Source organism: Mytilus californianus, unplaced genomic scaffold (genome assembly GCF_021869535.1).
Source record: "Mytilus californianus isolate M0D057914Y unplaced genomic scaffold, xbMytCali1.0.p SCAF_6, whole genome shotgun sequence".
In the NCBI taxonomy this organism is placed as follows: Eukaryota; Metazoa; Mollusca; class Bivalvia; order Mytilida; family Mytilidae; genus Mytilus; species Mytilus californianus.
This window is the reverse complement of record NW_026262712.1, coordinates 90,546,762-90,566,480: the sequence shown is the minus strand read 5'-3', so window position 1 is coordinate 90,566,480 and position 19,719 is coordinate 90,546,762. Positions and strand designations below refer to the sequence as shown.

The window sequence follows — 19,719 nt, the reverse complement described above, 5'->3', positions numbered from 1 at the left end:
TAAGAAAATCAGATGTTATATAGTCTCTCTTAAGTGACTGACTTCATGGTGTTAATGACTATATCTGTTGTATGATTAAATTAATATTTGATAAATCTTCATTAAACCATGTTCATGAACTAATTAATTGTGATTTTTTGTCTTATTACAATGTAGTAAATAAGTGACTTTCTGCCTTGTGACTATATCTATCCATTTACCAAGTAATTGACCTGAGGTAGGGGCTAGTTTTATAGTAAAGTCCTATCAAAATTTAAATTGACCAGTATTTGCCAGTATTGACCAGTATTTGCCAGTATTTCCCGGTATTTACCGGTATTTACCGCCGGCATGGTCAATACTAGTATTGACCGCTTTTTTGCCAACCTTGCATATATGTACATAAGCATGATAATAAAATGTAGTTTTTATGATGTTTTTAAATGATTCTCTGTGTATACACCATTTACACTGGAGTATTAAAAACTCCTGTTGATAGTTGTGCACACAAATTAATTTGGAGTTGCCATAAACATGATAAATAATATTGACTGTTACTGAATCAATTTCAGACTCCAAGTGCAAACAAGCAGATCCCACTTTCCTTCTATAGCAATTTACAATGTCTACAGGCTACAAATTTCTAACCTAATCCAATAACAAATGTCATTTTTTCTAGTCTTACCATCCTTTTCATACTTCAGACACATTTCAGAATGAAATTAAATCAAAATTGTCAGATTGTCAAAAAAAAGCAATCAGAATTCCTTTTGGAGCTTTTCAAAGACAATAACACTGTCATTACCATATAATGTCAAAAGTTCAACCTACACAACATGTAATATAATATTTTCTATCATGATCAATGATGATGGTACATATTATACAAAAATAAAACGCTATTAGTACAGATTTCATAGTTCTATGCAAAAAAGTGTTATGCAATGATTATTCTGATAGGCCCACATGTAGGGTTTTTATTTTTGAGTCTAAAAACCCTGCTTTAAAATTTGGTCAAGATTCCAACAATACTATGAGTACAACTAATGTGCATTCACTATTCAGGAGATATTGACCATAACAATTTTGGCGAGCCCAAAATGTAACACTCGTCACAACATGACTTGGATTTAACCAGAGAAGTTAAAATACCCATAAAACAACACATAGGGCAGGATTATTATCCACAACATGCATGTCTATGTCAAGCTGCATTATACATTTGTACACACACAATGTACTTCTTGTTTGTACATTTGTTCATTGCACATGTTGCATGCATGTACATATATATATATATAGGTACATGTATAATATGTTTTTTCACTAAAAAAATGGGAGGGCCAATTGTAAAGTGCAATACAATATTGTACCTATTTTCATGAATATGCTGCATAATACTTATAACCTTTTGGAATTTTGGGTCCTCAATGATCTTCAATTTCGTACTTTATTTGGCCTTTAAGGCTTTTGAACTTTTTTGATTTCAGCATCACTGATGGGTCCTTTATCTAGACAAAACACGCATCTGGCATACAAAATTTTGATCCTGGTATCTACAATGAGTTTATTTACTATGACAATGTTCAACTTGAGAACTGAGGAGTATAGTTTTCTTTCAAGTTAACAGCAGACGTGGCATAAATGTACAATGTACATGATGTTCTAGGTGTTGTATTTACTCTTTATGGTTACGAACATTGTGTAAAAGTTTCCTGAAATTCCATGATGGATTGAAAAATGTTATTGATATTGTTAAAACTTTAACCCTAGATTGTACAATGTATTTAGATGTGAACTAAGGCCATTTATCGGTAAAATAAAGAAAATAAGGGGAAAAAGTTAATTTTAGAAGCTACAGTGTACATGTACAAAGTCATTGATCCTTAGTAAACTTTACCCCCACATGAGCATGACTAGGACTTTAAAACGAGCATTATGTCTCACCTTTGAGAATTTTGTTGCAGGAGTCGCAAGATAAAAATCTATCAAGTGATTTTTGTTGGGTCTTTATATAATTAAGAATGTAAGAAGTTAAGGTTCATTCATATTGACATTGTATAAACTGTGTACAGTAAATGAATAAATCTGTGATAAGCAAAATGATGAGTGGCACTGTTAACCCTCAAAGGAATACCAATCACTTGACTGAATTATCAGAATACTGCTTTTCTTTCTCTCCAAAACAAACATTAATTCAAATTATTGTTTAACCATGCATATGATTTCTTTGCAAGTCAAATAATTAAATTTTTGGTACATGAAAGTTTCAATGCAACTGATACAAAAATGGTGTTACACCAAGATTTATTAAAGGACTATTTTGTTCATGTTCAACAGTCATGACAGTATACTGCATGATGAAATACTTTGTACCATAATGAAATAGTGTAAATTATTCAAAAATAAAAAACTAACAAATGTATTTGAAAATTCAGTAAGGATTTTTAATTTAGGACTCACTGCAAAGACACTCAATTTAGACAGCATTTCTAATCAATAGTAGACATGTTAGATGACATGAAATGTCAATTCTAATCTTGTTAGAAAGAACAAAATTCAATCAATTTAGTGGTATACGAATGTATATTCTTGATTACATCGGAAGCTTATGCTTATAATGTATACAACGTACTCAAAACTTTTATGAAACAAGTCCTTCATGAACTTAGTAAATTTTGCCTCAACAAATAATCTCAATTGAGTTTATTGTTTACATGCATGAGTCTCCAGTCCAATTAATAACTACTCTTTCTCACAAATTTTGTTACAACTTTTTGGGGAATTCTTTAAAAAAAAATTATTCAAACATAAATTATCAATTTTTGATATAAACATGACTAACATTTCTCTATTTCTTAATAGCTGATTCATATACTTTCCATGACCAGATGATTATTTTTTTTCTCTTATTCTTAACCGTTCAGTCGATTATTTTTATATGTGGTTCGTTTGATCTTAGTTCTTCATTGGTCAAAATTCAATTATGATGTCAAATTTTCTTACTTTCTGTGAATTTCATATTGTGAGGTCATAACAAAAGTGACCATGTCTAATGTCTGATGCTGTCAAATATAATTTTATAAAGAACACATCTTTTTGAAGATCATTGTAAAAAAAAATTTTTGTCTATACATGTATATAGTCTAAAATCATTAGAGAAACAGATTCCACCACCAAACTAGTGCAATATGATATTTCTCCATGTTCAACAGTCATGACAGTTAAATCTTAAATATTAAAAAACGTTGGCAAGCCAGAACACGTTGAACTAGTACACGTGTGCGCCTGTGCAGATGGGAAATTTAATTATGCATCCTAATTCTTCAAAAATGCTAAAATTATCATTGAAACCTTTATCTAACGTTCATTTCGAGTATTGAAGAAATAACGTGGAAAGAGCTACTTAAACTCAATCGTGCTTTGTAAACATACACGAATTTTACGTGTCCGTCTCTGTTCCATGTTTTACCATTGTCTAGTCAACATCCGGTATTAGGAAAATGTGCTTTTTAAAAACGAAAGTAAAGTTTTTGACAACATTATTTTGCACAAATGAAGAGTCTAAGGCAGATTTTAGTCACTGATGTTTCACACTTCAAATAATGCACTGTCAATTTAACAGTTTAAGTCAGAACATCGAATTTATATTAAAGTAAAGTTTAATATCGTTTTAATGTCAATCAGTGGTTACATGATGGCCAACTGATTACCATAATTGCCTTTTGTTACTAAGTCTTAAGGGATTAAAATCGGGATAAGACATAAAATGTCTGGCTGGCTCAAATATATTTTGGAAGCCCTGGTACAATGTAGTGTGATCCAAAGAAACAACTATCTGTACACCAAAGTACAAAGATGTGAGTAAATACAGGTCACTGTAGTGTCAATGTACCATTATAACAATGTGCAAAACCCTGACTTACCTTGATTTATCTCTAGCAGATGAAACACCAATTCTTTTGGAACATGTTCTTTCATGGCATGCATCAACGAGTCGACGTAATATGAAAAGACATTCACGAAACGTAGAAAAAAATGGATGATGACTAACTATGCATAGTGAAGTTAAAACATTGTTCCGCACCATTGATGCAGTTTTCATTTTACGACTACTTTTCGGAGACTTTTGTTTACTTTTTTCATGGTCAATAGTCAATGAATTGCCATTGCCATCTGTACTAGTCCTATTGTCACTTTTCCATTTTTCATGACACTTCTTTTCAAAAGGTCGGAAAAAGTTCACACAAATACCATATCTGATTATTCCAGAATCTTTTTCTGTTAATGTAAAAACAAAAGATGTGGTCTCCCGTAGACTCATTCGTTTTGGACCAACACTTATGCATCCTTCTGGCTGGCAAAAGAAAATAATATCAGATGGCAAGGCAAAATCTTTGTGATCTTCTAGAGGATATCTCCTTAGTAACTCTGGTGTTTGAGCCACATTGTTGTTTTGATTTGGATGATGGCTGCTTACAATAGTAATGTAATCTATTAGACGGGGACAAAATAGTCTTTGTGGTGTAGAAGCTGTATCTGACATGGTGACGTCAAACTGGCCTTGATTGTTATTACCCTTTACCTAATATCATCTCTTTCAAAACTGTCAACTTTACGTATACCTTCTCAGTGAATAAAGTGTTCATCTGAAAATATTGAATAGTGTTACATATACATGTACATGTATACATTACGGCTGCAATCAAATCAGAATATCAATTAATAATTCATATGAAATATTCAATGTACATGTAGTGTCAGTTACTTTCTGAATTTTGAGTCCTCAATGCTTTCCAACTTAATACTTTTTTTTAACCTTTTAATTTGTTTGTATCGAGTGTCACTGATAAGTCTTTTGTAGACGAAATAGGTATCTACAATGTATGATGAGTTTAACTTATTTACAGGTCATAATGTACATGCAAACATGAAACCTGTGGTCAGAGGGGGCAAAATCTTTTTTTTTAATATAAATAATTACATGAATTAATATTCCAAGTTATCAAGGTTATGCTATTTATATAACATGTAAAAAAAAAAAAAAATGAACATTTGATTTTAACATGAACATGTACATGTATTATATATATAATATTTATTATAAACAACACTAAATTGATATTCCAATACATTTATTAGTGTGCTCAATAACATGTAAATCAATGTGTTAATTTTATCAAAGTGTCTGCAGTATTAATATGTGGTAAGTCATTATTGTTGCAATAGCATACTGATTTTACATGTATGTAATTTTATGTACTCGAGATTGGTTTCATACCTGTCAACCTCTGAAACTGAAAATGCAATGTCATGACCTGCATTGAAGAAAAAAATGTCAGGTCATAACGCGTATGAACTTTTTTGGTCCAATTTTAGTGTTGGGATTTTTTTTATATACTATAACATACATGTATACATATACCACCCAGTTTCCTAAAAATAATCACTTTTGTATTTGTTAAGGCCAAAAAAAATATATGTCTGTTTACGGTTACCCGACCATCCCTATTTTTGAGCGCCGATCCTAAGTCATTTTATTTCCGTCGTAAAGTGAAAAATAAACTGAACTCGCGTCAAAAGTGAAGTAAGTGTTGCCGATAATATAAATTAATTGTCTGATACATCCCAATGTTCACAATCGTGAATACGATAGCTGTTTTAATGAAATTCACGACTCGTGTGATGAAATAACTACTTTGCCGCCATTTTTTTCCAACCAATAAGAAAGGGAAATAATCCAATCATTAAAAATTCAGGTAAACTCTGCCCATGAACAACTCGGACCACAACAAGACGAAACGGCATGACACAAAATTATGTCACAAAAAATAAAATAAAATGGAAATACCGACCTACCTAGCCTATTTTTTTTAAGCATGTAACCTTAAACAGACATATATTTTTTTTTGGCCTAAGTATATAAATATTTATCATTAATTAAATAAATATCTTTCTAAAGCAATGCCATTTTATTGTTTTATTCACACTAGTTTACTTCTTTTTATTAATGAATGTCATAACCCCAGCATACATGTAATTAGAAATCAATTATAGCTAATGTGCTCAGGTGCTCCTATTCACAGGAGGAAGATTATGAAATAGAAAGAATATAGTGTTTCTTTCCAATTAATTCAGTGTAATATCTAGAGCATATATATTGATTTGATTAAAAGCTTTTACATTTAAGTGATAACAAAATTATTCTCTCCAACAGAAATGTATTAAAAGGTTCAAATTGTTTTAAAATAATTTTTACAGGATTGAGGATATTTGCAAACAGCAAATCTTTTCATCAGGACATAGAATTATAGCTTGCTGTTTGGTGTGAGCCAAGGCTCTGTGTTGAAGACCGTACTTTGACCTATATTGGTTTACTTTTATCATGTTTATAAATTTTGACTTGGATGGAGAGTTGTCTCATTAGCACTCAAACCACATCTTCTTATATCTATAGAATAGTATGTCAAGCTTGACTGGCTTCAACTTTCTGGGATACAATTGACAAACAATCCTCGAATTGGTACTTTTCAATCAAATGTAATGTTTTGATAGCTGTCATTGGCACAGTAAATAAGCAAATTCTAATTTCAATTGTTTACCTTTTAAAAGGAAAAACACTGAGAAAACCGAAAGTATATTTGACTTCTAAATACCTGTACATGTATATTCAACATATATACACACATTCTTTCCAACAGCAATTCGACTCTGAAACATATTGTCCTAAGGGGATGCAAGACAGTCTCGGGATCAGAACAGTTCACCAGAGACATTACATGGATCAACCTTACACCATGTCCACTGGGACTACATGTATATTATATACATGAAGTAGTCCCAGATGTCCAAAGGCAAAGAGTAAGACTGTTCAAGATTTCATTAGTTTAACTTGCACCGTTCTGTTTTGGAACATGCTTATATCACAACTTTTTTTATATAGTAAATATATATATATATAGTATGCTTCCTTTTCGACCTGAATACAAGTGCGATAGTATTCAATTTTAAAGCCGAAGAAATAATTATTAATGTACACTGTAAAATTATCCAACACCGGCTTATCTTATCCACATTTTCAATAATGAATGAAACATACTAACCTTGAAGGAACGATTAAAAATCTCCCTGCTTCATAAAAAATAATCTAACTTTCCATTTCAGCCCAAAAAGACTGATGCAAATAGTGAAATATTCAGCAAAACATAAATTTTCTGGCGATCGATATCTTGACTTCAGCAATCAATATTAAATAAATGTCATTTGAGTGATTTTTGCAACATTCAAATACATGCACAAATGAAAAAAACTATCATTTAAATTATGTGCTTACCTTTTTTCATATAAGAATACATATGTTTCGTGTTTGCATAGTTTTTTTCGACACATGATTCTTCGAAGACATCGCTTCTATGATAAACAGCCATTGACGTACAAAACCGAACACTACGCCATCTGTAAACAAATGGGAAAGACAACTCTTCAAAAGTTATTAGCGCCAAAGTTCAAAATCTTTGATAGGGAGAGTAGGTGGAATCAGGGTCCTGTCGACTCCACCCCTTCGTATATGCATACGGAAATTTTATTTAAAGTCGGTACAAATGGAGACAGATATCATCAGCTCTGTAGAGCTTTCAAACAGCGATACAATACAATATAAAAGCTGGGACTATTATAGTAACAATATCATTATGTTCCAGATAAAAGAAACCGGCATATGTTTCATACAAGCGGACCCAAGCGGCATAATATAAATTATATGGTTTACACCTGACCCTCTATGGATCCATAGAGGGTTAGTATAATCAATAAGGGATGAGGCCAAAAATGATATTGATAAAACCAGGGTTGCTTACATAGGTGGATCCAGGGGTGGGGGGGATGGGCATGGGGGCCCGGGCCCCCACTTTCGTGGGAAAAATTTGGTTGATTATATAGGGAATCACTGAAGCGTGACTGGAGCGGCCCCCCCTTAGGTCAGTCAGCGGGCCCCCCTTACAAAAAGTTCTGGATCCGCCACTGGGCTTATCACTTTTCCACTTATAAATATTGGTTGCTAAAGACACAGGCACTTGTCTCGGAATTTTTTTCCCCTATATACCTTAATGTTATATTAATGTATATAGGACATTTTTTTCTGAGACAAGTGCCTGTGGCTAAAGACTGTTGATTTAAACTTGACTCCTGACATTAACTTTTGTTATTATCATGTCTATAGTATTTGTCGATAACTGTGGTTTTGTAGATCTTCTAACATCAAATTACGTGAGGGGAAGTACACCAGTATATAAGATGAGGACCTGAATGATAAAGTAAAGATAATATACTGAGACGCCAACAGAAACATAGGATCAAACTCAGTTTATGGAGACTCAAAGCTAGATCAAGAGATATCCGTTCAAAGGAGAAGAGTCCGACAAGCATGTAACGCAGTTGACCCATTTGGTTGTGGAATGAGATCAAAAGGCAGACGAAACATTAAACGGCGAACACAAAGGGTTCCACCAGAGACATATAATATCATATATCTCTGGTTCCACTGAGCTCCAAATTCATTATGGCACATAGACGGGAACCATAAACTGTTGTCCGGCAAGTGATGGCAATTTATGTTTTCTCGATTATTGTAGCATATAATTATGACCATTAATACAAGTTTCAGAGTCTTAAAAAAATAATGTTTATGTTATGGAGGACCTGAATACCAAAACATGTATGAAAATTGAAAAAAAACTATACATTGGATTTTTTTTATTTTTGAAGGACCCTTCATCCGCTGATAACAGATATAACTTGTCAATATGTGCCACACTGTCGATTACGGAGGACCTAAAAGCCAAAATATGCGTAAAAATTAAGAAATAGCCTATTTTGAAAAATGGGATGGACTCAACTGCGACCCTTCATTCAATAATTTACCGAGATACCTGATACGCCATTCGAAAGCTTATTGATCATAGTATAGGGGAACAAAAGGTATATAGATAATATGTGCCACAATACCGATCCTAGAGGAGTTACGGAGGACCTTAATACCAAAATACGCGTGAAAATTAAGAATATAGTCTATTTTGTATAATGGAATGGACTGCTGCGACCCTTCATCCACTAATTACAGAGATACCTTATACGCCATTCGAAAGCTTATTGGTATAAGAGGTTCACAATTATATATAATACTTTAGGGCTTTTTAAACGCACTTTTATTATTGAAGGAGAGAATTATTGCAGAATAGCTTCACTGCAGGATGATGTCGAGGACTAGCTTCACAGTTATTATAAAGTGGTATAATTAACTGAAAAGTCAAATTCAGTTGAAGACAAAATTTTGCAAAAGGGAGATGCACCTTAGTTATTCCCGAGCCCAACGCAGCCGAGCAGGGCATATAGTGTTTCGTCCGTTCGTTCGTACGTACGTACGTCATGGTGTAGTTTTCGGTTAAGGTTCATAACTCAGCAACTACAAGGCATAGAGATGGACTTGTTCAGTGGATACATCGTATGTAGTAACCAACATCCATACCAAAATTATGTAACTGTGACCTATATTTTCCGCATGAATGACAATTGTTAAGTTTTCGGAAAAGGTCCATATCTCAGCAACTACAAGTCATAGAGGGATGATATTTGGTTAGTGGATACATCGGGGGTAGTAACTAACATCCGTACAAATTAGCTAGGTCACTTTGAGGGAGATGCTCCTTAGTTATCCCCGAGACCAATTAAATTGGTGAGGGATGTAGTGTTTCATAATGGTTAAGTTTTCGGTTAAGGTCTATTTATCATGCAGCCACTTCATAGAGGGATGCTATTTGGTGATATAAACATGACTGACTTTTATTTAGTTTTGGGTTAAGGTCCACAGATCAAATTTGGAATTTTAATCTGTCGATTTACGTAAATTTTTTATTAATGTCTATCATGTACAGTTTTGTACAAGCTACCGTGCTAGTGGTTTCCTCGGGGAATAAAAGTCCAACGATGTGCCAGTTAAATCGACATAATAGTAGTTATATGAAACAAGGTATATGTTGCGAAGTCAATTAAGTTAACTAATACTTGTCAATTAGAATTTATTGCTTAATTTACAAGTATTCAAAGAGCGATTAAAAGTTCAAATAAATGTTTTTTCACTGAGACACTGGCCGAGATCTGACGAATTCTGGTGTGATCGAATTGTGTCCTGAAGTCCAAAATGAGAGATCTTATATAGTCTAGTGGTCCATACAAACGGTCCATAGCTGTAGGCCGGTTACGTAGTAGTCTGGTTGTGGAGTAATACTAGTCTGTGGTTAATTGTCAAACTATGCAATTAACCCCTGACGGATACATGTTATTTCACAGTAGACATGGTCATTTAGTGGCTGCAGGGTATATGTCAATAATATTCGTACAGATTGTTATTAAGTGTCTAAAGGTTACATGTAATCGTCTCGGTTTTGCTGTATGTAGTTACTTCCTGATGATTATCGTATGGAACACAATTGTGTTACATAATGCCTTCCCTCCAAAATAGAACGAAAGTTCAATAAAATACGGTATTTTTCTTCCTGTAGGTTATTCTAATAGTTTATTGTAAGGTTTCCGGTAACCATCACCACATATCTAAAGTTTATAAAGTTCTACGAGTCCAATATCATGATATAATAAGTTCATCACATTCATCAAGTCTAATAGCTGGATATATTTACACATAGTTCATTCGAATCATAAGTTCCATATTTCGGTATACATAGTTCATGTTTTATTTCCATCACCATCATAGTAAGTTGTTCCTCAATACTGGGTAGGAACGCAAATGTTTATACAATTCTATTTACACAGTTCATAGGGTCACTTTTAAAATTATTTACACGGTTCGTCTTCTGCTAGTGGATTCGGTCGTCTACGTTGTATGGTTTACAATCCAGTCCTTTTACGAAGTAGTCGACGTATCTAGCTCTGGGTACATCTTTCTCAAGAGACTGGTAGCATCGGTCTTCGGTCTTGCATCGTCTTTGAGTAATGGTGCAGAGGGAATCTTCTCTCTGGAATCAGGTACTTCTGTCCCAACCATTTGCGTTGTCACCATTTGGTACCCATCGTTCGTGGCATTAGAACCCGAACTCACACCTTTCTTTTTGGCTAACCAAGATTTGTTTCTAAAAAACTTACAGTACAAAAATATAGCTATTCCAATGAATATCGCACCCAAACCCAGGGATAAACCTAATCCCCAATTTGGAAATTCAAAATCGTTTTCAATTCCCCTTAAATTTCTAAGTTTTTCAATCAAAGCGTTCATAGGAATTTGTTTAATCGCCTTTAGTTCTCTTGGTAGTTCAAGCTTTGTAAAATTTGGCAAAGCAGCATGAAAGGGTTCCCATAAACTTGTATTCAGTACTTGAAAGGTATTTAAGAATCTTTCGAACGTTTTTTCTGTTAAAAATGTACTTTCCATTTGATAAGTAGGTAATAAGGTCAAATGATCACTCGTAGCGGTACAAGTTCGCTTTAAATTAATTATAGTGGTAGGAGGATTAATTATCTGATCCGTCAACATGTTTGTATTGTCATCACATCTAATAGTGATTCTAAATTCATTAATGGTTGTAACTGCCCACATACTATCGGTCAAATAAGTTGCCATAGGCAAAATTGTGTTTGGTCGTACTTTCACTGTACATCTTGTTTTCCAATTTTCTTTATTGGCAAATAAGGCTATGATACATAATTTACTTAAATTAACTGGATAAACTGGACTTTTAATTTCACAAAAATTAACTAAAGGATTGGAACACTTGTCAATTTCATTGGTATTTAGCAGCATATATTTAGTTTTTTCTTGGTTTGCAGCAATAACTTCTGCTTCTAATTCATACTGAGCAACCATATTGCTCGAGTCAGATTGTTTATCAGTTATCGTAGTAGGAACAGGCAAGTTGTGAATCTTATAAATTTCATAAGTGTCTCTTATATCTAGTAATGGTAACGTAATGATAATGATTATTTTGTTTTCGTCCAAAACTGTACTACAGGTCAAAAATTTATAAAAATTCCAAATATCTTTAACTTCGTCACCAGGTATCTTTAATGTCGCCGGTAGTCGTCGTTTTATGTCAGTCAATAATACTCGTAAATTACCGGGTGATATAAGACTGGGTGACATGTGTCCTAAGGACAACATGTTTAGTTGTAATTGCAAATGGTTTAAATAATCCCCGGCTATATTCATAAGGTCCTTTATTTCACCTATTATCATGTCCATATGCAAATAAGCTTGTAAATAACTTCCCATAACTTCAATTTGTTTTTCTAAATCCGTAGCAAAAGTTTGAAGTCTATTTCCAAGATCTTGAACACTTTCAATCAACTCATTAACCTTGTGTCTATTTTCAGAAACATGTGTTTGTGTAGTGTTTAAGATAGTTAACCCATCTTGAACAATATGACGAATTGCATCTTGATTTTGTGCCAAAGTTTTGATATTTCTTCGAATTTTTGACAGGTCGCTGTCTGATACAGTACCAAATAAAAAACTTAATGCCTTGCCTATAATAGGAAATAAGCTACGTTTAGTTTTAAACTTTGCCGTTTCGTCGTAATATAAAGATTGGTAATCATTGAATTGTGATTGTAAATAATCTTTAGTCCGATTTAATCCTTCAACCTCCCTTTGTAGACTTAAGATAGTAGCCAAAATGTGTTTTTTTTCTGGGGTGTAAAACATAGAAATTGTGTGAACTTTTTGTGTAGCGAGAAAAGCCTTGCCCAAGTCTTGTTCTATTTTATTAAGAAATAATTCAAAAGGATCCAAGTCTACGACAAAAGTAATGAGCCAATTTGACCTTGTGGTTGATATTTCCTTAATTTTTTGAAACATGACATTTTCCTTGACAATGAATTGGCTGGTTAAGCCAAAAAGAACAAGTGAGAACCACCACCACTTCATCACTGGTTCTCCCTAAAAATAATGATACATATATAAATTATCATAATATATTTTATTTATCTGGCCTTTATCAATTTTGGAATTCATATGATAGTCCTGAATAAAATGTTTGGTTGTTTTCCTTCACAGTCTCAAATTTAATTATCAGATCGAAAATGCGTATCCGGTGCATTTTCCTTGCCTTGTTTAGAATCACTTCTTGGTGGTAAACCCCAAAGCGATTGGATCGTTTTAACCATCCAATGGCTTTGAAGTTCTCCACCGTCCACTTCCTAAGATGCTCCTGATAGGATAAGTTATGTATTTCGGCAAATTGTTTCCGGCGTCCAATTATTTCTGCGAATTTTGTGGGTAAACCACAATAATTGTCAATTATAATTGGATCCGACAGGTTAATAAGCTTCTGTATAGCGTGGAATTCCTTAAATAGAGGTTCCCTTCTCTTTCTATCTAGTATTTCCCGGAAATAATTGATCTTAAATTGTACATATATGTCCCACCATAAATTATCAGGTAATAGTTTCCACAAATAGAGGGATTCTAGCTGGGCAAAGCTTTCTTCATTGTCTGCCATTCTGTAAAATGAGAATAAATACTAGTTTTATTACATAGTTTATAAGTTTTAGAAATTTTTAAATGATTTGCATCCTTTTTACGACCTATAAAGCCAATTGATACCTACATAATACCTATTAAAGCCCTTACTAAATTTTGTACATGTTCCTTGGTTACCAATTTTGTTTCGTTAGCCCCATTATCAGTTGGTTTCCGATTATTTTTTATTTTAACCCGGTTTACAGACATGTCATCTTCCATGTCGGAAATTTCAGATTCAACAGGCGAAGAGTGACTGCTGGACATTTTATCATCAATGTCAGAAACTTCAGAATTAGTAGACGAATTTTCTACTTCTTCTTTTATGATTTGATCATCACTTTCTATTTCACTATTATTGACATTATTTTGTTCTGAGAAAATTTTCTTCCCCCTTAATTTTTTAGATAACTCCATTAATGGTATATCATCTTCTTCATCAGAATTTTCCCTTTCTTTTTTATATCTTTTTGCAATTTGATTTAACGGAGTGTCTGAATCTATGCTTTCATCATCAGAGGAGTCTTCTGATTGTGACTCAATGGGAACTACATATGCAGCTTTACGTAATGTCCTACCTTGATTGTTGTTAGGAATTTCCCAATCTAACTTAGCCAAACGAATTTGTTCAGCATGAGCCTTTGTGGTTGTCCCATCTAACTGATTTTTTAAAATAAAACTAACAGGTGAAGTTTGTTCTATAATCCTATAGTACGGAGTCCATTTTTTTGAAAGTTTGCTTGCCCTTCTATGATTTTTATAAAAAACTGGGTTTCCTACCTCAAACCTTATATCTTTGCTATGTTTGTTTGCGTACTTAGCTTGTTTCTGCTTAGATTTTTTCATGGTTTTATGAACCAACATAAATGATTTATGTTGTTGTTGCAAGGCAATTTTATGATATTCTTCCCCATTGTATTTTCTCCTAGGCTGTAAAATGTTATCTAAAGGTAAAACTGGATCCCTGTTATATAATGCATAAAAAGGTGAAAGTTGGGTGGACTCATTGATATTGAATCTAATTGCTGCTAAAGCTTGGTTCAAGTATAAATCCCAAGTTGTGGAATGATCTTCTATTAATTTTGACAAAACATCATGTAATGTTCTATGAAATCTTTCTATTTTAGCATTACCCTGAGGGTGATAGAATGAAGTTTTAATATGCTTTATATTAAGTTCCTTACAAACTTCCTCCATAGCCTTAGAACAGTTTTCCCCTCCGTTATCACTTGTTAGAATTTGAATCCCAGAATGCCTTGAAGTAATTTCTTCAATCAAAAGATGTGCAACATTGTCAGTGCTTTTTGTTGCGACACTAAAAGCTTCTGGCCACCCTGAGTATAAATCGATAAATCCTATAATGTACCTGTTACCTGACATGGTAGTTGGATACGGTCCACTCAAATCTACCCCTACATGACAAAAAGGATAAGGCGGAATTTTTGTTTCCTGAATTGGCGCTCTAACCTTTTGTAAATTGCGTGATTGACAAGGTACACAAGTAGTGACATAATTATACAATTCCTTAAACATGTTTGGCCAAAAATATTTTTGACGAATGGAATCAAATGTTTTGTCAATGCCCATGTGCCCATTCTTATCATGATATTGTTCTACAACTGCTTGTTTTATATGAGAAGGTATGTACAACCTTATAATAGGATCATTATCTACATTTGAAATGTAATAAAGTATGTCATCTATTATGATGTACTTGTTTTGCACTGCCTCGGGTACCTTATCGCTTACAAGTTGTTCCTTTAACTCACGTAATGTTTTGTCTTTCATTTGTTCGATTGACATATCAAATTCTTCAAACTGAAAATTTTCTTTTTCTGGAATATCTTCAACTAATTTATCATTATTTGCATAATCAGAAAAATGAAATCTATTTGAATTAATCACATTAATTTCGTAAGTATTGTCAATAATATCCGGATACGGATCTGGATTTTCGTTTCGTTTTTCATCTGAAGGTAATCTAGACATAAAATCGGCACACACGTTTTGGGGCCCTGGAATATACTGAATAGTACAGTTATAACCCGTTATGTTCAATGCCCACAGTTGAATTTTCTTATTTTGCATTGGTGATTCCAGAATGTATTTCAAAGGTTTGTGATCTGTTTTTATCACAAATTCAGCATTATACAAATAATGATTCAATTTTTGTAAGGCATAATGAATCGCAAAGGCTTCTTTTTCAATGGTTGACCAACGTGTTTGCGTATCACTCAATTTATGAGATAGGAAGTAAATTGGTCTTTCAACTTCATTTTCATCCTCTATTGGGCTGGCTTGTAATTGCGTTAAACAAGCACCTACACAATTATCACTAGCGTCCGTGTAAAGCACATATGGTTTATTCAAATCTGGATATGCCAATAAGGGAACTTTCACTAATTCACCCCTTAATTTTTCAAAAGCAACTTGACAAGTGTTGGTCCAATCAAAAACCTTGTTTTTCCTAGTTAAGGCAACTATAGGCTCCGCAATTTTTGAAAATGAAGGTACAAATCTGCGATAATAACTCAAACAACCTATTAATCCTCTAACTTCCCTGACATTCGAGGGAGCTTTCATGCCTTGAATGGCCTTAACCTTTTCAGGATCTGGTTTTAGTCCATCTTTACTTATTATAAAGCCTAAGTAATTAGTTTCATCTTGCAAAAAATTACATTTTTTCAATTTTAATTTTAGTTTGTGTTGTCTTAATCTATCAAAAACTTGTTGTATGTGGCCTAAATGTTCTTCCACTGTTTCGGAAAATATCAAAATGTCATCTATGTAAGCAGTTGAAAAATGTTCTAACCCTTGTAGTACCTCTGTAACTAATTCACTAAATAAACTGGGCCCTGAGGCGAGACCAAATGGCAATACATTGAACTCAAATAATCCCTTGTGACATACAAAAGCAGTCTTTTCCTTATCCGACTCTTTGACCTTTACCTGATAATATCCTGACTTTAAATCAAGTGATGTCATTACTTTGGCTTTACCTACTGAAGCAAGCAAGTCATCAATCAGGGGCAACGGAAAGGAATAAATTTTACTGGCTGCGTTCAGGCTGCGATAGTCCACGCACATCCTTGATGTTTTATCCTTTTTAGAAACGATAATAATAGGCGCAGCCCAAGCCGACCTAGATTTCCTAATAATATTAGCCTCTAATAATTCCTCAATAGCCTTATCTATTATTTTTCTCTGATTGAGAGGGGCCCTATAGGGTTTTAATCTGATAGGTGGATGATCCCCGGTATCAATAGTCATTTGCACTGTATCAGTGCACCCCAAATCTTTGTCTGAAGTTGCAAAAATATCTTCATTATCCCTTATCATTCTAAGTATATCCTTTTTAAATTCTTGTGGTACACTTATTTCAGACTCATCTAACTTTTTGAGTTCCGAAGTTCCTTGTGATTGATTAACATTGACTAAATTTATTTCTTCTAAATGAGAAGCCTTACCTACTACACAACCTCTTCTTAACCTAATTGATTTGTTTGTGTTATTTACAATCATCAAAGGAAACTTCCTATTTTTATTAAAATTAACCACCGTATTACTTATCATTAAGCCTGGTTCTGTACTAACATACCCTGAAGCTACAGGTGAGATTTCTAACAATTTAGTACTTCCAAAACTTGGATTGTTCTTAAGGCCTACGGGACAAACATTAATTGTTTGTGGTTTTAATACGGCATTTACGGTTAATCTTACAATTGAAGCCACATTAATATCTTCTTCTAATGGAACATAATTTTTTTGAATTCTTAAACATCCTAAATCAAAATATAACCTAACTCCATTTTGTACTAACCAATCTTTTCCTAAAATAACATTTCTGTTCATGTCTCTAACAACATAAAATAATTGAGTAACTTTTGTACTACCTATTTTAAATGTAAGGTTTGCACAACCTTCTACATGTAAAGACCCCCCATTTACGGACTGTAAGTTAGCCGTTTTCTTTAGTAATTTTGGTTTATCCCTCAAAGTTTCAAAAATTCTTTTGTGTATCAAAGAAACACTAGCGCCTGAATCTACGAGAGCTCTATATCTTTGATTTTGAATTTTGATTAAAGTTGAATTTGGAGCTCCTGCAACATTTATAGAATAAGTAGGTAATTTCTTTTCAATTTTACTCTTATCACCGGCTTCAACGTGACAAGAGCGCTTTAGTTTTCCTGATATACACCCCAGTTTTCTACCATGTTAACAGTCCTAGGTTTTCTATTTGGGCAATTTGGCCTAATATGTCCCCGTTGATTACACTGATAACAAATTATCTCATTATTTCTTCCCGAATTCCCTTGATATTGTTGCGTTTCAACTGCATTTACTTGTCTATATGTTCCCCTAGAACGACAATCTCGTGCTATATGCCCTACCTTACCACACGAATAACAATTAATTTCCCTGTTTCTACCCGAATTTCCGTGATATGTTTGCATTTCTACGGCATTAATTGGTCTCAAATTTCCCCCAGAACGACAATCACGTGATACATGACCTACTTTACCACAAGAATAACAACGTTTTGCATCACGATAATGATCAATTTCCATTGGTTCATGAGAGTTCAAAGGTTCAGTCCGTCGTGGTCTAGTTAATGTCATTGGTCTTATTGTTTTATACCTTGGTTCGTCTGCCCTTTCCGTTCTTAAAGTAAATCTTTTTCTCAAATTTTGTTCAGTCATTGCACTTTTAACTGCCAAAGAAAAAGTAGCTGGGTTTTCTCTCATTAATTTCATTTTTAAATAAGAATGAGCCAAACCATCTATAAAAATGCCTACGAGTTCCCTTTCTATAGCTTCATTATTTCCATCTAAATCTGAATATGCCTCATTTGCCAAATTCAATAAATTTTCTGCATAAATTTGAACAGACTCGTCCCCTTTTTGTTTTAATTGTCTCAAAAGAGTTGACGCATGTTGAGGGTCCGTAATTTCTCCAAACCTTGAAGTTAATTCTTTTTTTAATTGTTCCCAAGTGGTATCCCGATGGTCTCTTAAATACCTTTGTATGTAATCTGAACAAGCCCCTTTACATGTTTGAAAAGCTATTTCCTTAATTCGATCCCTATCATTAAAAAGTAAAGCATATTTTTCAATTGACTTAATCCAGGCTTTAAAATCTTTCGTATTACCTTCAAAAGGCTTTATTCCTTGAACTACGTTTTGAGAACAAATGGCTGATTTTAACCCTTTTAGTTCGGCGGCTACATCGCCTTGAATAGTAACTACTTCCCTTAACCCATGAAGTTCGTTCGCGACACCATTGAAAGCTAATTCTACTTTTTGTGCTGACATAGAAGTATCTTGGTTATCCATTAAAAAAGAATGAAAGCTATGGTAATTGCAACTTACGTGGTTCCTTTCTATCGTATAGTGGTTAGAAGTCCTGGTTGATCCTTGGTCTGAACGGCACCAATTTGACTTATGTTGCGAAGTCAATTAAGTTAACTAATACTTGTCAATTAGAATTTATTGCTTAATTTACAAGTATTCAAAGAGCGATTAAAAGTTCAAATAAATGTTTTTCACTGAGACACTGGCCGAGATCTGACGAATTCTGGTGTGATCGAATGGTGTCCTGAAGTCCAAAATGAGAGATCTTATATAGTCTAGTGGTCCATACAAACGGTCCATAGCTGTAGGCCGGTTACGTAGTAGTCTGGTTGTGGAGTAATACTAGTCTGTGGTTAATTGTCAAACTATGCAATTAACCCCTGACGGATACATGTTATTTCACAGTAGACATGGTCATTTAGTGGCTGCAGGGTATATGTCAATAATATTCGTACAGATTGTTATTAAGTGTCTAAAGGTTACATGTAATCGTCTCGGTTTTGCTGTATGTAGTTACTTCCTGATGATTATCGTATGGAACACAATTGTGTTACATATACCCATTTTGATGTGTTACATATCATGTATATGCATATTTCGAATTATAGATTCTCTTTGGTAGTGCTTGAAGTCCGAAAATATTGGAAATCCAAACTTGTAAAATTAGACACTTCGATACAGAGCACAACTATTCGGAAGCGGCCTAAATTGGATAATAAGTGTGCTACCAAAACGACAAAAGAGGGAAATGGCACAAAAAAGGAGATAGATCTATAAGAGTACGTTAACTCATGAATATAAAACAATTTACAATCGGGGACAATCATCATACTCCTGACTGGGTACAGGCATTTTGAATTAGAA

At 33.7% G+C, this 19,719-nt stretch overlaps 2 protein-coding genes across 8 annotated transcripts in view; both read right to left on the bottom strand.

Annotated features, from left to right (window-relative positions):
* The window catches only part of LOC127705416 (MAP kinase-activating death domain protein-like), a 98,147-nt gene extending 90,729 nt beyond the window's left edge, over positions 1 to 7,418 (bottom strand). For all 6 annotated transcript variants that reach the window (XM_052209721.1, XM_052209722.1, XM_052209724.1 and 3 more), the window contains exons 1-2: positions 7,313 to 7,418; positions 3,906 to 4,628 (exon numbers count right to left, since the gene is read on the bottom strand). In XM_052209721.1, coding sequence (XP_052065681.1) covers positions 3,906 to 4,525 — 620 coding nt within the window. In that variant the 5' untranslated portion in view covers positions 4,526 to 4,628; positions 7,313 to 7,418. The remainder of the gene's footprint in view (positions 1 to 3,905; positions 4,629 to 7,312) is intronic.
* Positions 7,419 to 10,035: 2,617 nt separating this feature from the next.
* LOC127705417 (uncharacterized) lies at positions 10,036 to 19,087 on the bottom strand. Of its 2 annotated transcripts, none has more exons than XM_052209727.1 (2): positions 18,874 to 19,087; positions 10,036 to 13,485 (listed from the first exon to the last, which is right to left on the bottom strand). In XM_052209727.1, exon 2 carries the CDS (start codon positions 12,908 to 12,910, stop codon positions 10,895 to 10,897), a length of 2,016 nt encoding a protein of 671 aa, XP_052065687.1. In that variant the 5' UTR covers positions 12,911 to 13,485; positions 18,874 to 19,087; the 3' UTR covers positions 10,036 to 10,894. The 2 variants fall into 2 exon arrangements, with proteins under 2 accessions (XP_052065687.1, XP_052065688.1); XM_052209728.1 differs by having other exon boundaries at positions 10,036 to 12,922.
* Positions 19,088 to 19,719: the final 632 nt, after the last annotated feature.

What these genes read in the sequence shown, in the direction of transcription:
- LOC127705417 (XM_052209727.1), bottom strand. Translation starts at nt 12,910, where the DNA reads ATGAAGTGGTGGTGGTTCTCACTTGTTCTTTTTGGCTTAACCAGCCAA.